Raw genomic sequence first — 23,121 nt, 5'->3', positions numbered from 1 at the left:
AATATTCTCATAATTTTATTACACCTAACTCTCACAGACATCACAAACATTTTATACTGCAGTAATTTCAATCTGTTTACCTGAGTTTTTCCTTTATGCTTATCATGTGTATATATCTACCCTGATGTATTTTCAAAATAGATATCCTGTGCTTATACTACTATTATACACAGCTTTTCTGTAATTTATCATTTAGGCTCAAATATCTTATTCAACTGTTCATCAGTACAGAAAATCAGGACATTTTATGCTATGGGAAAATAAAAATAAAAAGCAACAACTTCTCTGTGTTAAATATAATACGTAGATGTAGTATGCTTAATAACTGAAAATTGAAATCTTAAATATTGCACAAATTAACATTTCAGTAAAGTTCCATAATTTTGAAAAAGACTCAAAAATGAGGTTGAAAATGGAAGCTAACAGGAGCACACTAGCAGGATATAATGCCTCTAAATCTCATCACAATATGACAGGAACCCCAAGGTCAAAGGCCCAGGAATGCTATTTTTCATTATTTTAATAAGCAAACTCAAAGAAAAAAAAAAACAAAACCAAAACCACCTTATGTTAACATTGCACAGTAAAAGTAAAAAATTCCAGACTAGGGAAAAGAACCCAACCAAAACTGAAAGGCAGTCTGAACTATTATTTTCTCTTCAACCAAAACCGAGTAAGTTTTTAGAATATTGTGCAATCTTTGTCAAACCTGACAGCAAATAAATTAAATTCAAAATATATTTTTTATGTTATATATTTTCTTCATATTTTTTTTTAAAACATGAACTGAATCAGAAATATTATTTCAAGTTTTCCTTAGCATTAGAACTGAAAGCGAATGTTTTCAGCTACAACTTCATCTGAGCCAGAATCAAAAGCCTTCCGGCTTGACACCCCATGCAAAGATAAGGATATAAGAGAAGCTACACCCCAAATCTTTCATCTGACCTACAGACATGCTCTGAGAAAACTGTGCATCCAGACTTCAATAGCATGATTCAGAATTACAGTGTCAGCAAGACTATCAATTTTTTTCAAACTAGGATGCTCAAGGTGTAATATTTTCAAGTTAAAAGTGAAGTTGGAAATTCAGCTTTGTAAGGTTGTAAACAGAGAGTGTGTATAATAAAATTACATTATCATTGCTCCTCCAGTATTCACCTTTGCATACTGCGTCTTAAAAAAAGTTACCTTGAGTCTTTTTGTATGCTTTTTTTTTAATTTATGTGCTTGTTTTATGTAACTTCTTTTTACATGAGCCAAGAGATTACAAACTGCCATTTGCAGCATCTCCCACATGCAGTCCGTTTCACCTGTATGCCAAAAGCTACTCCATGTGGCTCGTTCCATAGCATTACACAGCCTAAATTACTCCATGAAACACGTATCTGCTATGAAAAGCTACAAGAAGTGAGAATTTCATGACTTAACTCTGGTGTTTTTCCAGAACAGTCATAAATACACACAATGAGGGAGAAAAAAATAACTTGTCTGAATGAAATATGACTTCAGAAACAAACTATTGTGAACTTGCAAGAGTAAGAAGTGTGGGTAGGGATCTAGTACTACTGTGGCAGGGATACAGAGGTGAAAGTCACATCCCTAGAGGAAACAAAGTTTCATTAAATCCCACAGTTGAAAGAGCATTTTTTTCTGATTTTGGTTTCTGGTTTTCATCCAAATTCATCCAGAACATTAGATCCAGAAGTGATCCAAGGTTCCATAAGTGTGCATACGTATTAATGTTTTTCATATAAAACTCCCTATTCCAAATAAAAGCCTGCAGTAGAATATTAGTAGATTACAGTGAAAAGTATACTATTTAAAGTAATTGTCATAAAAAGTTAATAAATGGAAACCATTAATACAAAGAACTTCAGAATTCAAATTATTTTTTACACAAATTCGATCCTCTTCTCCAAATTTCTTTCTTACGGGAAGCTTGTCATTGCATTGATACCATCATTTTTTTTATTATATCTATCTATCCAAAAGAGTACTGATCCAGTAAATTCAAATTCAAGGAAACCGGTTCATTAGCTTCAATAGCGTTCTTACTTTGACTAAGAAGTTAAAGTATGTGAACCTTAAATTATAAGAATCTCAAGATAGGAATCATGTCTCTCTGTCTGAGTAGGTTTTCTTATTAATTTATAACAGGATCTAAACTTATGTCCATGTTCCAGATATAGTCATCAACATCTGAAAGAGAAGCAAAAACTACTTCAAGTACAGAAACCTTTCCATAATCTTTGTTTGCACACTGGACACAATGTCATTTTAGAATTTCCTACACAAAGAACTGGCACCACTTAATTCATAATAAATTAGTTTAGCCATTGTAATAGATGGATGGCCTCTTACACTGGTTTAAACCTGACTTGAGTCCTCTGGCTTGTCCCGGAAACTACACTCATGGGTATAATTAACAGCTTAGGACAATTATGACGGATAGGTTACTTTGTACAGTACTGTCTGGTCTCTATCTTAGAGACTTTTTGACTTGCAAAGTCATCCTCGACCAAGCAAGTAATTTTGTAGCAGAAGCACTAATTGTTGGGGAAGAGTTTTGTGGTTTGGCCTTTCAGCTCCTAATTTATTCACTCTGATGCCACGTAATAATAGTAATATAAAAAGATTTTATATTTACTATATATTTATACATAAAACTTTTCTCACTCTATATATAATTAATATAGAGGTAAATCTGAAAAACACCATACAATAACCACAGAATAAAATCTCATGCTGTGTAAAGTACCTACAGAACTGAAGGCAGCATGATACTCAGCATATACATTTTATTCCTTAATACATAAACCAAAGTGTTCTATAATATGCAAAGAGGTTCAAAACTAGCCAGACTCTATGTTACACATAAGAATACATCAAAATGTGCTAGATCAGTACCCAATGCTGCCAACAAATGCAGATAATGCAGTTCATATCACTGGTAAAGGAACCCAGCACCAACACAGCACTTTTTAGTGTATGATGGTGAAATCACAAAATAATTAAAGCCTTATTTGAATCAAAATGAACAAAGCTCAGGTACTTAAAATATTCATACAGACTGAGACTTCCACTTCTGAGGTCTGACAAATGCAGAATTGCAAAACCCAGTTCTTTTGCATAAAGAGCCTAAGAATTGCTCTTCAGGAAATCTGGTACTAAAAGTCTAGCAGTATTTTCCTAACAGTGAAGACCCACCCCACTATTCTAAATCCAGATCTCCTCCTGCCCCAAAACTGTGAGGCTACTATGCTTTGGCAGTTTATCTGCCTGCTGCCCACCACTTCAATAGAGAGCTGCCAACATTCAAACTGAAATTACTAACCAAGCTGCCTGCATTTGAAAATCTGAACTTCAGATAGAGACTGTACAAAAATACAGATTAAAAGAGACAAAAAGAAACCTGTGGGAGTTTTTGAGGTCCTCTGACCAGAAAGGCACAGAGAAAACCTTGATATTACTAGCTAAAATACGGTACATCCCTGATCCAGTTTCACAAAGTCATATCACATTAAAATTGGGTTCCAGCTGCTTTGTGGGAAGCATTATTAGTCTTACCAAGGAAGCTTACACTCCAGCTGGGCACAAACTGCTGATGCTCTTCAGGCAGGCAAGAGACCCTTCTAGAGGGACCTCATCAGGTATCACCCCCACATGACCGCACAGCAAAACAGAGGAAGGAGATGTCAGTGCATGTAAGCAGTTGACACTGAGTCTGGCTCATATACAGTATAGGCAGGGCTATGCTGGGACCTACACTCAGGGCTCCAGCCTTCTTTTCCACACTCCAAAGCTCGCATTTCCATTGGCCTTATACTTGTATATAACGATCAGACTTCCAAAACTTATGTCAAAATTGAAGTATTCTGACCAAAGACTGTTAAAGCATGAATGCAAATACTGAGTCAGGGTAACTACTTACTTTAAAAAAGCTAGTCAGAATTGGTCAGTATTCTTAGCAAACATTCAATGTTTTATGCTTAGCAAAATTAAAAATTCAGTAATTCATGCAAAGCTGAAGCCTGAAGTTCAAAATATGCTTGCTGCTCTATGTAGAAGACATCCATGTTACCAAAAAGAGCCTGTTCTTAAAATCTTTTAATTTGTATTACATATACCCCAGATAGTAAACTTTGAAAATATATAAAAAAATAAGCTGATTATTCTCAAGGTCAGGAGGACTGAGTCTTCCAATTATGCCAGACTGTTGAAGGAGATATTTAAAATCTAAACAGCAGAACAGTAATGAAGGAAAACATTAAAATTATAATTGGATAGAAAACAGGTGATTTTTTTCCTTTGGCTATTGTTATTGTAATGTCAGTGCTAGTCAGTGCATCAAAACATCCTATTACAACTGAAGAAAAAACAATTCATAGACTTTTTCTTTTTTTTTTTTTTGAAAACTCAAACCCCAAATCAGTTATTCATTATCTGAAACACCCCCAAAATATTAATTTTTTTCTACCCCAAATCAGAATTTATTTCTCCATTGTGATGTACAGTCTAGACTGCTACATCCCTTTGTTGAGATGAGGAACTTCTGGCTTTCAGGCTGACTTCATTCTATACTGCCCTCGCCCACTCTCTGCAACCTCTTTGTCTTTTGCTCTTCCCTCTTTCAGCTCTTTCCAACCACTCTGTATCAAGTAGCTCTGCGTGGCTATGTCTCTTCCTGCCTTTGCTGTGCTCCATACTAGCAGCGTCTTCCATGAAACCCCACCTTTTCACTTTGCAAATGCACACTTCAGCAATACTGCCCCACAGCTCTTCAACTGTTTCCCTTCTGTTGGTCCTCTGATCCACATCTTCCCCACCACAAGTCACTAAATCAGCGAATGTTAGTGGGGAGCTATGTGGGAACAGTATGTGTGGCTTGGAGGAGATTTGCATTGTGCTGGGCAATGGACAGAGTCTGGACATGGGTCTGTGCCCTGGTGATATACAGCAATAGCTGCTTAGTACAGTGTCGGAGAGGCAGAGGAATACCACTGCTGTAGAATAAAGGTACTGAACAAAGAGGACCGTGATGTGCAGTAAAGGCACTGGGCAGGAAGTTTGGAAAGTCAGTGTGTAACACAGGATGCAGGGAAATACTGAATAACTTTGGAGTATAATACGGAGTATAGGGGAGAAGACAGGATGCCTCCTAGTTAACACATAGCCCGTCAAAGCTCTTGTCCAATTCTGTTACCCTCAGTGATTAAAAAAAAATTCTTTAGTGATTGCTGGGCGGGGGGGAAGAGGTTCAGGGAAGGAAGTGGGAATTAACTGGCTGGAAGGTGAGTCTGACTCAGGGAGGTTGGTAACTGCCCAGATTAATTTATTTCTTTATGTAAGATGAATTTACCATGGGAGCTCACAGAATGAACAATAAACAAAAGGTACTTTTTGTATGCTTTAGAAAATATAGAAAGGACAAGAAAATTATCACTTTCAGGCTTACCTGAGTTTTGTATTTCATCTCTTTACTTCATGTATTCTGGTCCCTTCTTGTTATATGTGCCACTCTCCCTTCAAATTACAGTCCATTTCACAGTAAATCACCCTGTTTTGCACCAAGTCAAAGTCACATTTGCTTTCAGAATACCACCTTTTTTCTTGCTGACTACAGCCTAGCTCTGATATCTTCTCTCTCCTTTCCTTTAAGGAGAGGCAATTCTTTCCTTCATCCCTTTTCATTGCTCTCCTACCTAATCCTTGGGGTCCCACCTTGACTAGTTGTATAACCTCCTCCTTCATATTCAATTGGGGCTTAACTTTGCCCTCTCAAGAGGGATGAGCAAGGGTAGAGGTCCTCTGTGTATCCCATTCTAGGAAGAATGCTAGAGCAAAGACTGAAACGCTCAAAGAAATACTGTGAAATAAGTGGATGGAAATGTCACTTTCCCACTTCCACCTCACCTGACACTACAAAGCAGTTTGGAGGTCTTTCATCCTTATCCTACTCCCCACACTCTGGGTAATTAACAAAAGGAAGCATCTACATGTCCTTATTTTCTTGTATAGTTGTACCAACAAGGACTCCATCTGTCATTAGACTGCAAGTGCTTTCAGTCTAGGACTGTATGAAACTTGCTTATGAAGCACCTTGCATGCCTATGATATTGTAGAAATTATACAACAGTAAGACAAGTAAGACAAATAAGTGAAACAAGTTAAACAAATAAAAAATACAGTCATACCAAAAGTTTACTTATGATATGAAAATGCCAGCTTTAATGCTACAAACTTTTTTCTTCCTGCAGTATGACCTCAACTCTTAACAGCAGGAGAAACCCAACTCCTTTGCATCACCTTAAATAGGTAGCTTTCTAAGGTTATGTCTTCAAAGAGGGTATTTTCTCTGAATCAGGCCTGTGCAGAGTATTGTGAAAGAGGCATACAGAAGTGCCTAGCATTAACTACTTTGTACCAGGTGCTGGATGTAGTAGTGCTGTTCATGTTGTCACTAATTTAGCAATCAATTTTAACATTTTCTAAGAGACTTCTGACACATCATCTATCATCACAGATATTAAATCTAAGGTAAGCTAAAAAGAAAGTGGCATATAGCTTTTAAATGCCATTTCTAACCATATTATAGTCTTTCTTGGTTCACTTTTATGAAACATATTGTTTCTCTGTTTATAGGTCTCTGTGCTTAATGACATTATTTGGGGTGGGGGAGAAGTACTCCCTGACCATGCTGCTTTCACATAGTGCCAGTGTCATTTAGCTATAGTTTTATCTCACCCATTGATGGTAGGGGTATATACAAAGGCTCATCTCTCTATATTCTCTTGCACACACTGGAGACAAATATGTTGCTCTGACAGTAGCCCACCCTCACACATGAACAGTTTTGAAAGTTTCTCTTTCCCCCTCTTCTGGGAATAACTAGAACCTAGGATGACAAGCAGAGAGGGTAATATAAACATGTTACATGTTTTCCTTGAACTGCCTCTAATCAGTGAAGACAGTGGCTTTTCCAGAAGGCAATATGAGCAGCTGATGGCCTGAAGTGTTTACACGCATTACATTCAAGCAGAAAACCTACTCTGTTAGTCATCCTATGTTCTCTTTAATCCCGTAAGAGAGACAAAGAGAGAAGCTTTCAGAAGGCGATTCCAATATTGACACTACATGACCTCTGACATGCCCATCTCATGTCACTGCCCCCAGAGGGTGCTTACAGTGTCCAAACTCCTGAAGTTAGGAATGTCATGTTGACCTATTGCCTGAAGTTAGCTAATGAAACAGACTGCAATCAGACTGCTGTGGTTGTTGGTAGTGCTCTGCCACAAGAAATCAAGCACAGAAAACTATCCAGTGATGCAGTGCATACTTATGCTAATGCATAATATGTTCTCTAGTATTTTGTCCAGTTCAATTTAAAATGTCTGTAGTAATTAGGCTTCTAGCCACTCCCTCAGAAAATTGTTCCACAATCTAATGTCACATAACCTCCAACTATTCTTCTGTGCTGAAACTGCCATCAGAGCACGCAGATGAAAGAGGATTAGACTACATGGGTGACTGCTTAGGAGCATCAAGGAACTAAAGGAAACGAAGCTGTTAGCATTGATGAACTAATGCGTCCAATGAAGCACCAGGAGGCTGAAGGTGTTGTCTTTCAGATCGAATGTGAAAGCAAGGCACTAAGCATTAGAGGCAATTAAAGTTCTCTCAACAGTCTTTGCAACAGTACCAGTGTTAACCCCTGGTTCCTGGCCACCTTCCAAATCACATAATTAAATTCTGCTTTCCTAAATATTTCCCTGCACTATCATTTAGAAAGACAGCCATCACTTAACCTGAAATAGTGTATTGATGCCAGGTTTAACCTCAAAGGAGGATGCTTTTTAGTGAAACGTAATTCCAGTTTGGTCACTTTGTTATAGGTACAAGGCTTAGAAAAGTATTTTATCTTCAATTACATTTTATTTACACTTATTCCATACATAATTACTTAGACCTAATTCCTCTACATCCCTGATTTGTTACTCCATAAACATTCTTAGATCATGGAAGGAGATCTATAGATCTACTTGCCATTAGGAAGCAGTTGCTCTCTACCAAAAAAAAAAAAAAAAAAAGAGTACTCAGCCTGAGAACCCATAAACCTATACAGGGCCTGACTTTCAAGCTGTGATCAGTACTCCCTCTCTACTACCTCACTGCTGAAGAATGAATTATTCTGTGGAAAACACTAGCATTATGCAAAATCTTCATCTGCATCTTTATGTCACATCCAGTCATAGAATCATAGAACCATAGAATATCTCAAGTTGGAAGGGACCCATAAAGATCAACAAGTCCAACTCCCAGCTATTTGCAGGACTACCTAAAAATAAACCATGTGACTCAGAGCATCGTCCAGATGCTTCTTGAACTCTGACAGGCTTGGTGCTATGACAACTTCCCTGGGGAGCCTGTTCCAGCGATTGACCACCCTCCCAGTGAAGAACCTTTTGCCACTGTCCAACCTGAACTTCCCCTGATGCAGCTTCATTCCATTTCCTTGTGTCCTATTGCTGGTCACCAGAGAGAGGAGATCAGCACCTCCCCCTTTGCTGCTGCCTTTGAGGAAGTTGTAGGCTGCCATGAGGTCACCCCTCAGCCTTCTCTTCTCCAAGGTGAACAAACCAAGTGACCTCAGCCTCTCCTCCTAAGTCTTGCTCTCGAGACCTTTCACCACCTTGGTTGCCCTCCTCTGGACACACTCTATTAGTCTGATGTCCATCTTATACTGAGGCGCCCAAAACGGCACACAGTACTCGAGGTGGGGCTGCAGTCATTTGAGTTTAGGTACCAAACACTTCATAACATAGTGAAGCCCTTAACTCTTGTTCTTGATGAAAATACTCCTTTAGGGTTGTTACCGATCCGCTTGTTACCCTCCTAAGCGGTTGGGTTTTTTTTCATTGGTTGGTTGCTTTTTTGTCATGTGTTTGGTTATTCTTGTTGTGTTTTCTCAGTCAGGAGGGGAAACCTAACTTATCTCCCTGTATTTCTTACAGACACATCAGTGTTGCCATTGATGCTGCAGCTACTGATATATTTGTTTTACCTTGTTCACTTTCTGTCTTGGGGTTGAACAGTGGCATTTCTTCCCCAGCAACACTTCAATCTCTAACTGACACTTGACATTCATGACCAAAGAGAATAAATGTATTTTATGTGAGCATGTTTATAAGATTTTACTAAGTTTGTGATTTTATTTGGATAAGAACTATTACTCAACTTGATTTGGAATGTCACATGTTGTCCTTAACAGTTTGGAGCAGGAAGCAAAGCAACTGGAGTAAAATTCAACTTCCTGTGCATTTCTAAATGAAAAGTGACCCACAAGGTGGAAACTGTCATAATGTGCCAGTACCATGCATAGGATGGGGAAGCTCATGAGTCACAGAAACAATTTTACTTCCATTGTCAGTAACTGGGAAAATCTACAGTTCTGATGGAGTTGTCTGGAGGCAGCTGAATGAAAATAAAGTGTTGTACACGTTTTGGTGCATTGCATAGATGCAATTGTGACTGCATATATGGGAGTTGGTGTGAGGAAAGGGAGAAAGGAATTATTATTTCTTTAAGTCACGTTGAAAACTAAGTTGCTGGCAAATGCAGTTGCTATCCTTCCCCCACTGCCGAAGCAAAGAAATATAGTTAAGGGTACATTTTTTTTTCTTTTATAATTTCTGGGTAGGAGTAAATATAAATTATTAATATTCTAAGGTACAGTACAAGACAAGTACCCAATGGTTATTTCATAAATGAGCATATACAATGTTTGGAACACTTCAGGTACATCAAAAAAGCACTAAGAGACTGCCAAGGCTCAAGAAGGTATACGAAAACTTAAAATAACGGTATATAAGCAATGACCAAAATATTGTTTATTGCATTCCTTGAAAGATATTCTAATATTGCCGTGCATTATTACATTCTACCAGTAACATATGCAGTATTAAATAGGACCGCTGGTTAACAAGTTCTGATATTGTTTAAAAGCCCTGATTATAAACAAAACTGGTTTATTCTTTGGATATTAAACTCATGACCACAGTCAGAATATTCCCAGGCAAATATTAAACCATCACATGCACATTTATTTACTATTCCCTGGGCCCTCTCACTCAGTATTAATATTAAGTACTTACAAAGTAGGGATTTAATTTTCAGGGGTGCTAGAAATCTGCTAGACAAAGGTCTTCTGTACACACTGGCCACTCAATGAGTTTAACTGTTCAGTGTACCTGAATCTTCAAAAATGTAAGAAAGTTCTATCCTTTTCTGTGAATCCATAACTGAAATGTTAGTATTGTCAGTATTTTTGATACCCAGGCTCTCTATGCAAATAGAGAAAGGAAAAACAGAAAATGGGTGATATTGTCTTTCAGACCCCAGGGAACTAGCAGACTTTTATTAGGATAATTTTTCCAAAATGTTCATTACAGGCAAAATTTTCTCCAGTTTAAAGTAATTGTCACTCTTTCCAATCTGTTAAGAATGGCAAGGCAAGCTACATACATTCTAACCTGTAACTTCATAACTACCTAGCAGAATAGCCAATTGTTTTGCTACGACCATAACGTAATTTGCCCAGGATCAAATAGAATCATAAAATCATAGGATGGCTTGGATTGGAAGTGACTTTTAGAGATCATCTAGTCCAACCCCCCTGCCATGGGCAGGGACATCTTTCAGGTGGCTCAAAGCCCCGTCCAACCTGACCTTGAACGCTTCCAGGGGTGGGGCACCCACAACTTCTCCATTCTTCATGGAACAACCTGTTCCACCACACCTGTCTCACCACCCTCATTGTAAAAAAAAAAAAAATCTTCCTTATGTCCAATCTAAATCTACCCTCTTTTAGTTTAAAACCATTGTCCCTTGTCCTGTCACTACAGACCTTGGTAAAAAGTTTTTCTCTGTCTTTCTTATAAGCCCCCTTTATATATTGAAAGGCCACAATAAGGTCTTGCCGAAGCCTTCTCCAAGATCAACAACCCCAACTCTCTCAGCCTTTCTTCACAGAAGAGGTGTTCCAGCCCTCTGATCATTTTTATGGCCAAATAGTCCCACTCTCCTCCTAGACTTAAATCTTCCACACTGTACAGTACACCGCTTCAGGTCCAGCAAAATGTCTACATAGTATTGTTCAGTCTCCTTTTAATTTCATATCCATCCTGCTTTGCCTTTTGGTTTTATAATATTTACAGTGAGGAAACATTTGCAAGTATCTGCAATAAACCCAGGATAAAATAATATAAATAGCATATTAACAAACATGAAATATTGTAAATGTAAAAGCTAAAATTTCCATTTCTGAAAATCATTATAGTCCTTTTTTTCTTTTCTTTTTTTTTTTTTCCTTTTTTTCCCCCAGTATGGGTAAGATACTTTAGAATGATGAAGCTCTCAACATTAGGCAGTTTTGTTTCAAGTGCATGACCTAGGATTCTATTAATGATCAGTTCTGACCCCTACACCTCCCCGTAGACTCCTAGAGATAATGAGAAGAGCAGGGAATTATTGATCAAAATTAATGTGGCTTCCTTATGGATCCTCAGTTTCTGTGTTAAACAAAATCAATCAATGCCAACTGAAAAGCATGTTAATCATAATGTATGAACAAGTTATACCAACTAAGATTCTATAGAAAATAATATTGTTATAATTCTTGCAAAAGAATTAAAATATCATTAAAACTTTAAAACTTAAAAAAAAGACTTTGATTCACAACATAAATTGTCTGAACACTTTGTATTCAGTTACCTGAGCTCCAGCTATTTCAAATTTAGGAATTTTGGATATCAGTATCAATGTCCTGGGATTTCTCATAGCACTTTGTGGACATAAAAGTAGCCAGAACTCAAATCCAGAGCATGAGAATCTTCTAATCACAGAATTCAGGTAAGCAAATTAAAGATTGCCATCCTAACTTTCTCAAGCAATTAAACCACTTCTCTCATACCACTTTTCCTCTCATCAACTGTTTCTATTTTCTGGAGAAAATTGCTGTTTATTTTTGAGCTATAAATATGTATCGGACAGAATTACTGTCATCTATTGAACATTCAAATGTTCATCCCACTCTTCTCAGGTACTTGTACTCTATGAAACACTTTGGCATAGCAAATTTTATTTTCAGACAGATATAATACTTGTAAAAGAACTTAAACCATGGGTGCACTGTACACACACTGTTATCAAAGACTTTTTGTCACTTGCTTTAAAACAAGTTTAAATTAGCGAAGGTATTGGACAAAAATAGAGTGTAATTGCTCTCTTCCAGTCTCTCACAGGCTCCAGCTTAAAAAACTGATGAAGCTTGACTGACACACAGGGAAATTACTCTGGTGATAAACCAGATGCTATGTTGAAATATAATATCTTATCAAAGTAATGCAACTGAGGTCACTTCTATAGAATTTGCTCTCAAAAAAGGGACTAGGAAATGTTAGTTGTAAATAATAATAATATAAGTAAAACTACAGGCAAACTACTGTCATAATATCACAAAACCTACATTCATGAATAAAAATTACATCACAACCAAACATACCAAATATACATTATGACTCTGTGGGTCTAGGAATGAAGCAATCAACACTAAATCAAGCTTGAAATCAGTGTGAATATTGATGCCATTTTTTCAGATTACATTAGCAATCTGCCATACTTAAAGACTGCTAGAAAAAAATGAAGAGTAAATCAGCACTCTCCATCATAGAGAAACATTTCAAGAAAACCTCTGTTCTTCATGCACTGCTCAGACCAAGCCCTAAACACTGCATTTTCGTTTTTAAGAATTCCAGTTTTATCTATCTGACGTCTACTGTCTTTCAAAGACCTTAGCTGATATAGCAGTGGAAATCGGAGTGGATTCTGGTAATCAACTCAGGACTTACTCTAAGAGCTACATTGACAAGCGCAATCTCAGACAATGCTTGTAAGGTTTAAGAGCCCTTCAATTACTTACTCTTTTGCTGCAATAATTGACACTTGCATTTCAGAGCTCCAGGAAATCTACAGCATAACTGAATATATTCAAAGTCACTTCTCTCCACTAAACAATGAACAAATGTTAGCCAGGTACAATATGATGCATTTTAAGGTTGTAAAAATTACCACCTTTGGCACTGAATCTTCAAAACAATTTCTTGCCAGAAGCTGTAACACTACTGTTAGCTAATGTTTTCTTGGTAGTAAGTGTGACCTGCTAACCTACTATGCCTGCTTCCTTCACAAATGACTTTGCATTAATTATTAAAGGTCTAAGGTCTAATTCTGCTACTTTTACTTCAAAAACAACCTCATTAAAATCAAGACTATATAAAGAAAAAACTAAAAGAATCTTTGGAAAGCAAACTGGCATGAAAAAAAGTAATGGCAATGAGATTTTCTTTTTTTTGAGAGCAGACATGAAATGTCAAATAGCAATTACATTCTTAACATCAATTATAATATAAAGAAAATTTGCAAAAGCACACTCTATGTCCTATTTAAGAAAGCTTAGAGAAGGACTTATTTGTTTGTTTGAAAAATGGGATTTATATGAAAAAAGTGAATGGAAATGTCTGCTAGATGGAAGATTCTGTAGGTGAAAATATCCTTCTTTATAAACAAATCATGTTTGATTGTTGCATTCATAAACCAGAAGTACATGACTTAATATTAGAGACAAAATTAGCTTTTGTCAGACATTATTTTATGCAGATTTCATGTTCTGTCCAGAAGAAAGCATTTAGTAGCTGTGTTTGAAACACTTTATTCTAGAAATTAATGTAAACAATATGGAAAAATTCAATGCATATTCTTTACCCCATGAACGTGGTAAATTCACGGATGGATACTTGTTAGTCAATGGCCAATTTATCTGCCAGCTTTATTTGCAAGTGGAAGATTAGAGAAAAGATAAAGTGCTCATTTATTCTTTCCTATATAATTGTGTTTATGGTATGTAAAGCTATTTTTTTAACTTCATTCACAAATAAAACCTACAGATCAAAGATTTGGCTTGTGCCTTCTTTTTAATTTGTGAACTTGGTATACCATTCCAGGTATCATTAACCTTTTTGAGCTTTGATTACAAAACATCCCTAACAGCGTCCAGAAAAGCAAAGTAGCACGTCCTACATGTCTTGCAGTTATCATTCTTAGCAAATGGCTCAGCATCCTAACTATAAACATTTCACAGAATAATAAAGAACCATGTTATTAGATCTTATTAGAACTATGTAGAAAAGCTTTAAAAAATGAATGATAAAACTTGGACACAAATGTTAATGGGAAGCTCTATTTTTCACCTGATGATCTTCCCAATTATTTTTCAAATGTGGATTACATAAAGAGCCCTCTTATTACACAATACCTAACCATAGATCTTGTCATCCAGTTCTCTGTTTTCATAAAATTATTATATCAATTACATTGAAAGCAAAAGCAGAATTTGAAATAGCCCTTCTTCGCGTGTTCCCAATAAATAAATAAATAACTAAATAATACATTTATTTTTGAATATTAAATGACCTCAAACCTTCCATACTTGGAGACTAAGCTAATATAGCAATTGGAGAATGAAGTGTAGTCATGTCTTCTTACTGACACATACGTTCTACCTATCTAAAATCTCATCACCACAGGTGTCTTAAGGCAAGGCAGAGAAACAGTGAGTACCAGAGAGTGCTACATCTGATTTATCTTAGGCACTTAGGATGAGATAAGTTACTCCGAGAAGGTGCCTTTTGCTCTCCATTTGGTATAAAGAAAAACTGGAGTTACTAGGTTAGACAACTAACTTTGGATACACAAGTTACAGAAAATGAATCTCACCATAGGCCATAACTGAGGAAAATTTGTGTTTTGTTCCCACCGGATGATGCAAAACTTATATTTTCCCTTAGAACTTTGCTGTTTTAAAATGGGAAACATATGTTGAATTTTTTAATTGCTAAAAAGTATTTTTGCTAAAGTTACAACTATAAATGACACAATAAAATTATTCCTTTCTTAAGCAATTAAGACTATGATCTTACAATAAAACAGGAAAGAAGAGAATTACTGGATATAGTATCACATTACAAAAGAGACAGCTAAGAAACTGTCTTACAGGGTACCAAAAACAGTGAAAGGAAAATGCAAAAATAGAATGTGCATGCTGTTCTATATTTAGTTTTGTGGGTAGGCTCTAAAATCTTTGAACTGTCTTCTTTGATAATCACTGGTAAGACCAAATTTTGAGGCAACAGTAGGGTGTTCTCAGCAATATTTTTATTCGAGGACTCAAACCAGTCAGTATTCAAAGGCAATCTGTGAATTTATTATAGTTCTATACATAAGCATCTTCTTTTTACTTTTGTTAACTGAGCCTAGATCAAAACATAGCATTTTGCATCAACTATTTTCAATACGTCTCCAATTTTATTTTTAATATGAATGCTTGCTAATAGCCTTGTACTGGCAGACCTGTCTTGAAGATTGTCCCATTGTTAATGTCTTATTTACCTGTAACACAGAAATTAATTTGTCTCAAAAAATGATTTCAAAGTGAAACATTTTCATACCTCCCTGTATGTCAGCAGTTTTCCAGCTGTATGCTATCACTGCATCTGCAGTGAATCATACAGAATCATCATTTTAAGGAGAGAAGGAATGCTGGACATGTGAGGTATATTCAGATACTATATCCCAACTATAGTATTAGTGTTTTTGTCAACAACATTACCTATCACACAGGAGCAGTCACATTAGCTTCCCAGTGGCATAAAATTTTGAAGCTCTTTTGCAGTGTTTTTTTAATGTTATAAGGAATAAAATGTAGGGGAAAAAAGAATGCCATTTCACTGCTGATCCTGTTATCACATGCAAAATGTAACAGCACCATGGCCTTAACATTCAACTGCATATCAAGCTAAAACAAAAGTGAAAATGCCAATTAAAAAAATTGTAACTGAAATATCTATACTATTTAGTCACACCCTTTTGAGGAATTTCAATGGTATTGTCATTGCTAGTTGGGACACATGAAAATTTCTTCTATAGAACTTTTATTTTTTTTATGAGACACTACCAGTTTATACCACTCTTGTATTGGCAGAAACTGATAGAATAGATCTTTGTTTCTTACCATCAACACAGGCTGGCCTTGCTCTTGTTGTACCGGCAATCTGTCCTTTTTTACATGCACAGCGAGCTGTTTGTCGGGCTATAGTCCTTCGGGGCTGACTGCTATCTCTGTCCAAAGTAACAATCTCACATGTACCTGCAGCCAGTTGACCTGGAAAAAGAACCAGCAACAGGTACCAGAGTCACTGAATGCACTACAGGCAATCTATTACAGCCGAATAGAGTCACAGCCCTATGTCACAGCAGACACTCCACAACAAATGGGCAGCCAGCTGATGGATATAATAAAACTGAGATGACACACAATTTTTTCTTTGTGGTGGACATATGAAAACCCTGCAAACTGGTTCTGTCAGAAAATGATTATTGTTCCATAAAAGCCAGAGAGCTGAGGTCACACAGGTTACTTTTACTTAGGTCGGCTAAGTAAAGGAATAATCTGCTTTTACAGCAATGAAATCTAAATGGTGTGCTCTTTACGTACTTTCAAAAAAGAGATAATAAAGCATATGGAAAACAAAAAACTTCCCCACATGTCCATGAATATAATGAAGTCTTAACTGCTTTGTGTGTTTTTTTGGAAAGAAAAAGTCTTTCAAAGTATGCCCATGTTTGACCAGATTGTCAGACCTTTGGCTCTTGCTTTATCTAAACTGAACAGTCATTCATTCTCTACCTGACTCATATTTGAAGTAGCTGGTCTTTTTTCTTTTACTAAATTTACGATGTAACCATGCTGCAAACGATAGTAAAATGACACTGCCCCATTGGCTCAGTAACATTGTTTGCTTTTTATTGACTTCTCCAATATACATAGCTTTTCCTGAACACTAAGGAAATCCACACCACCTAATTCTGAATGTGGACCATGCTATGAAAAGCAAAACAAAAAAGTTGCCAAAAATTATTTTATATAGAATATTAGTCTGAAGTAAATGTTATACATTTAAAATGATGCACTTCCTCTGGTACAACCAATAGTAGGCTACTAGTATACCAAAATACTACCTTCTACAAGCAAGAAAGATACATTATTGAATTTCAACGTGTAGTAAGACTGAAAAAACTCCCAGCTATCACTTTGTATTACATATAATTTCTGGATTTTATGGTACAGTAGTAAATATAATTTCTATTGGATTTTGTCTTTGTAGGCAATCGATTATAGACATTCAAATGAATATTTGCAAAAATATATCTGCAAATCACAAGCTTACTATATTTTGTTTTCATAAAAAAAAGATTGGAACAAATGCAATATTGTATCTACAAAAAAGTTATGCAGTTTAAATAATATTAACAGTAAATTATTTTTATGCTGTTGAAATGTTGAAAAAGAATGATGAGACAAAAAGCAGAAATTTTAAATTTATATTAACATCAAACTTAAAAAAAATGCAAAAAACCCTGAAACATATACGAATGGCATTTAATTTAAGTCTAAAAGTGTAATGATGTTTCTGTATACTGCATTCTTTCCATTCAGAGTACAAGTTTACCCAGTATATTCTCAGAACCAGCTTACGATGCTTCCCATTGTGTGGATACTGTTTTGAAACTGCCAGAATAGCAAAACATTGTAGGCTGTCAACAGCATTGTGACTGATTCACTGCTAAGCCACCTAAATTGTATGTTGCTGTGACTCCTACAGTGCAGTGAATTACAACATGGTAGAACTGAGGATCTCAAAGATGAATATGGAACAAGGTACTCTACAAATTCATGCAAATATATGACATATATGTAAGTAACATACATTAAGCATTTATAAATACAGATATGATATTCATGATAGTGAACACTATCACCATAGTGTTTAATGGCTGCTGGCAACTGACTTATGAGCTACAGTCAGTCCTGGGTTTCTATTCTTTTCCAGCCACTCTGTTAATAAAAACATCTTAGGATAAACATACCGATGAAAGGATTTGTATCTGTTATATGCTGGTTTTTACTTTGTTTCCTCAAAAATCTTGGGTTAGACAGCAAAGGTTTAGTAAGAAAGATAGTGGCACACGATTTTCCAGATAGGGACAAGGGAAATCCAGCTACACTGAAACATTTTGAACCAAAAAAAAAGCATTCTTTTTTCCGCCATCGCTAAAATATTTCATTCTGGCTTGCAGGAGACGTATTGCTCCCAAGGAATACAGCTGTCTTAGTAGATCATGTAAAAAAGACATAATCAGAGGTGTATTTAGATCTTGACCCCTTAGGCATTTGAACATCATGATTACAGTCCTGCATTGAGAATAGAAATTGAATGGAAACCAAAGAAAAGGAGGAAGCATAAATATGTTATATGTAAGTGTTCCTGAGAGTATGGGTTTCCATATTCTCCACTATCCGTAAGTCTTTACACTATTGTTACTTTCATTAAAAGATATGGTAAATCATATAATCTAAGTGGATCACTATATAAAACCCCATTTCAGAGGAAAGGAACCAGTTTTACAGCACAGTGAAGGTGAATAAGGACTATACTCAGAGAAAAAGAACAATGAAGCTTTATGTCAAGATAATTTGTGAAAGCAAAAAGCTTTCCAGGGAATGCAAGCAGTGGCTACCAATAAGAATACCTATAGATAATCTTTTCTGCTTTTGGACCTGTCCAGTTTTAGTTCTGCATAGGTTCATTTTGAGCCAGCTGGGCTATTTGTTTTTTATCACTGTTTTCAGCAGTTTATTTTGTTTAGAGATGATAATTTCTTCCAGGCATAGCAACTTTATTTTTTTTATGAACTTCAAAAACTGGGATACCTAAATGAGAGCAATTGCTATACAAAGATAATGTCACACTGCCTTTCAAGGAATTTTGTGCAGCTATTAAAAATAAGGGAAAATTGGAAAGATTTTTAAAACATTTCATAGAATTCTTTTTTTTTAAAGATCATTTTTCTGTTGCCATTCTTGTCTCTATAGCATAAGAAAATTAAAAGTTATTGTAAAGCTGCAGCAGCTCTTCCCACATATATGACATAAATATTTCCTGGTCATTGTGTCACAGGGTGCAAAGATTGCAAGTATATTGAGCATTGCAACATAGTGTACATCTACTGTTACTTGGCTTTAGATGGCTGTAAAGCATGAAAAGTATTAGTTAAGGTTATGAAGGCCCACCTCCAGAAAGAGAGTCATCCTTTTGTAAAGCATGTCCTCTCTGTCTCTCATTAAGTAGAGAGTAAGTCTACAGCAGTACCTTACTTAGAAGACATGTATGCTACTTTTACTTTTTAACAATTTAATCTAGAAATATAATGTACAAAATGATGGGAAAAAAGGAATATACTTCTTCTAAGTACCAAGTTTCAAGAATTAGGATACCCTTCATTTTCAAGGAAGTTGACATAGTGACCTCTTTCAAAGATATTAATGAAAAAAAGCCATTCACCTGTGAGCCTCTGAACACTCTCCACTCCTAAGCACAAAGAAAACTCAAGGCAGCAACAGGTGGAGTTTCACTGGAGCTTTTCCAGCTGAGGGACTAAGAGCCACAGTCTATGGAACAGTTATAAAGACTCCATATTTTAAGTACATCGTATTTATGTACTTGCAGTCCACAAAGCAATTCACCACCTTCCAACCTGAATGAAATAATCTTGGGGAAAAAAAAAGGCCAGCATCATCAGAGAACTCTGCTTCATTCTAGCCTTGTCTGAAAGCTTTTCTTCCAAGAAAAAAATGTCATTTTTTATTATTTTATGGACCAAGCATAAAGATTGTTTCGAAGTTACCATTATCCAGTTTTCCAAGTAAATGAGTGGGTATTTCTTTGTTACTGTTCCTGTTTTCATATTTATTTTATATATATAAATTTTTTATATTTTATAAATATTTATTTTATAAGTTTATTTTAGTAATTAAGACCCCACTGGAAGTTATTTGATTTTGTGTTGCCACCATCTCGTTATGAAACAAAGAAAAGGCTCAGGTTCTTTAATGCTCTTCTGTAATGTTGTACCTCGTTCTTAAAATGCCGACTGATATGTCCCCCTCTCTATCCCGCCACAAGCACACATGCTTCTATACGGAATTCTTTCAGAAAAAAGGAAAACTGCAGGATTATGAATTAAAAATGTAAGTAAGTCAAACTAAACCAAAACCAAAAAAACATATATATATACACACATATATATATATATATAAAAACATATATACATATTCCAAATATTTTGGCTTCTAGCTTGCACCCATGGACTTGTTTACAGTAATTGCTGTACTCAGCACCTGTTTTGTTTTTTTCTGAATTAAGTCCCATCGTGATCGGTTCTAAAACTGCTCGCTGTGAGACTTTCATGGAAGTTTGTAGGAATCAGTGAGTTTAGGTATGTATATATAGCAAATGGCACAGGAAGTATCTCAAGGTAAAACTATTATATTCTTAGAAGGTTTTTAGTACTTACATTCTTGAAAGAAAAGAGTTTGTTATTGAAAAGTTTAAAAGTAAATGGCATTTTTTATGTGTATTACTAAAAGCCCTCTGTCAACTATACATCATTGCTGAAAGAATAAAGCTTTCGAAAGATCTGTATTGTCTGTCATAGGTAAAACCCTCAAATAGTAAATATTTTCATATTACATGAAGGGTACCTGGGAGAATATTTTAATTTTCTGTGGAGGAAAATACTTCTGTTCTCTAACAGAAAATAAAATCTGCCTAATCTGCATTGATTACAGCAAGCAAGTTATAGATATTATGAATTTTTAATTTATGCATGCTGAAAAGCTGAAGACTTTCCCTCAAATTTGTTTAAAGAAATAAAACCAGATTATGAACTCATGGTATCTGTGGGTAAAATGAAAAGAAAAATTGATCTAAATATACGTTTATAGGGTTTTAGATTTCATGCTCACCCAGAAAATCCACTTCTGAATTGTACATGCAGGCTTATATTATAGTTTCAGTGAACAGTTTTTCCATGCATCACCAATTTGATGCCTAGCAACACAAGTTCTTTTAGTTCAAAATGCATAAAGTTAAACAGTATTAAAAATCTTGGCGAGATTCAGATACTCTTTTGTCAGTGAACACAATGCAGGATTTGTTTCAAAATCAGATCATAGGAATACATTCAGTAGTTTTCTATTACAATATTGAAGTTTTTCTGACAACAGAGCCATGCCAACTCCTGAGCAGAGCTGAATATCAACAATTCCTACTGAAATAAGGGGAACTTAAGTACTTAGTGTCACTCATGATTTGCAGTTTGACATTAACTTGAATAAAAAATATTTAAACATATTTCAATTAAAAAAAAAAAGCATATATTTAAGTGGAATTTGAAATTCTTTGTTACATATCCTTCCTCAAAGAAAATGTCCTGAGAGAAGATCTTACACTGAACATCATCCAATTTCAGACAGTCCCTTTACCTTTTCTTTTTCAATTTTAGTTCAGAACGAGAGAGATTATGGCAAGGAATTGTTTGCCCCAAAGAACCACACTCACTTTTAAGCTACAAAAGCAACATTAGTGGAAATCCGACTAGTATAAAATAAGAAAGAGTAACTCCAACAAAGCTTCTGAAAAAATGTATTTAAGCTAAAGTAACACACCAGAATTGGCTCAGCTTCTGTAACTCAGTATGGGAAAAAATTGTCAAATGAATCAGCACAATTTCAGAATAACTATCAAATAAGAACATTGTTTCAATCTTAATTTATGCAATACAAGGGCATTACAATTTTGTATTCTTGGAAATACACTGTTTCCCTTTTCTGTTGCTAAAGTCACTGACATTGAAAGTATTTGTTTCCAAGATGCTTTGTGTATCATTTAGGACCTTGTATCTTTCTATTGAAACAAATGTTGTGGCTGTTTAAGTAGCAGACTACACAAAGCAATTGTTCATGCTAGTACAGTTAGATAATCTGTTTAAAATAGTCTTTATCAGTTTTTCTTGAGGGTATGATTAAGCTCACAGTGGAAGAAGACAGGACAATGTCACTGTCTGAAACAAAAAGTAACTAATTTGGATAATCCTAATTCACTGCTGTAACCCATAGGTGCCCAGTAAACTAAAAAGCAGCGTACCAAATTTTTCAAATTTTTCCATAGACTTACTTCATTACAGGTTCAGACCTATATTTGGCTGGAATCAACCTCACCATGTGACCGCTGTAGCTTCCTAATCTTAAAAGTAGTGATTCTGGATTCTAGTGGTATAAAACAAGAGAATTTGTCCTAAAAGAAGTGTTTTTAGTGCTCATTTTATGAAGGAAAACTTATTGTAGAACCCAGTTAAGTAAAACTTATGAATAACAAGAGAAAAATATGATGAATGCCTTCTCCTTTTAAGAGTCAGTTTAAGTATTTTCAGAGTTCCACTGCAACAAAACAGTACATTATGTCCCCTTAGTAATTACTAATCTTATTGCAATTTTCAGACTACCACTTAGCCATCTCAAGCACATAAACAGCACAGACATTAGGAGGATAGGAAAATAGCTTTCAGCCCTTCCATTCTGAAATGAGCAGTAAATTTTAATTAAGATAGATCCTACTCTTTAAATAGTTGTACAGGAAAGAAAATAGAGTCTGTGGAGATTCAAGATACATTCAGGACCCATTTTGAAATTTCTTTTTTTTTCCCAGATAAGACTAATGCCCTAACTTATTACACCTGAAACTGCTATTGTACATAATTGCTTAATATTTTGTTGTATAATTATGAATCATTTCCCCTATATCTTATTATTAAGAACACAACAGAAAGACAAACAAATGTAAAACCAAAATTCAGTAAAAAAAACCTTCAAGATTTAAGTTTCTGAAGGCAATTCTGAAACAGTATTGGTACAAAGGGGAATTCCAGACCAGAAAAGGCTTGAAAAATCAAGCAAAGGATATATAAATAAATGGAGAAGCAAGGCATTTATATATATGAACCTACTTCTAAATAAATTTTCCTATTTGGTACACTACTTTAAAAAGTAATTCATACTGATCTCATGGTTTTAGGACATGGCAATGTCATTTCTCAAATTCCTAAACA

The 23,121-nt window shown here is 35.5% G+C and overlaps 1 protein-coding gene across 5 annotated transcripts in view; it reads right to left on the bottom strand.

Moving 5' to 3' along the window:
* Positions 1 to 23,121, bottom strand: part of TAFA5 (TAFA chemokine like family member 5) — a 440,132-nt gene that overhangs the window by 189,029 nt on the left and 227,982 nt on the right. For all 5 annotated transcript variants that reach the window (XR_015706840.1, XR_015706841.1, XR_015706842.1 and 2 more), the window contains one exon: positions 16,127 to 16,276. Coding sequence is in view for 2 of the 5 variants with exons in the window: in XM_087767437.1 (XP_087623563.1) it covers positions 16,127 to 16,276 (150 nt within the window). In the remaining 3 variants the exon portion in view is untranslated. The remainder of the gene's footprint in view (positions 1 to 16,126; positions 16,277 to 23,121) is intronic.

This window comes from Nipponia nippon, unplaced genomic scaffold (assembly GCF_047370975.1).
Source record: "Nipponia nippon isolate SJK-2023a ecotype South Korea unplaced genomic scaffold, ASM4737097v1 scaffold_3, whole genome shotgun sequence".
NCBI classification, from domain to species: domain Eukaryota; kingdom Metazoa; phylum Chordata; class Aves; order Pelecaniformes; family Threskiornithidae; genus Nipponia; species Nipponia nippon.
The sequence above is the reverse complement of the archived record's forward strand: the minus strand, read 5'-3'. Positions and strand labels throughout refer to the sequence as shown.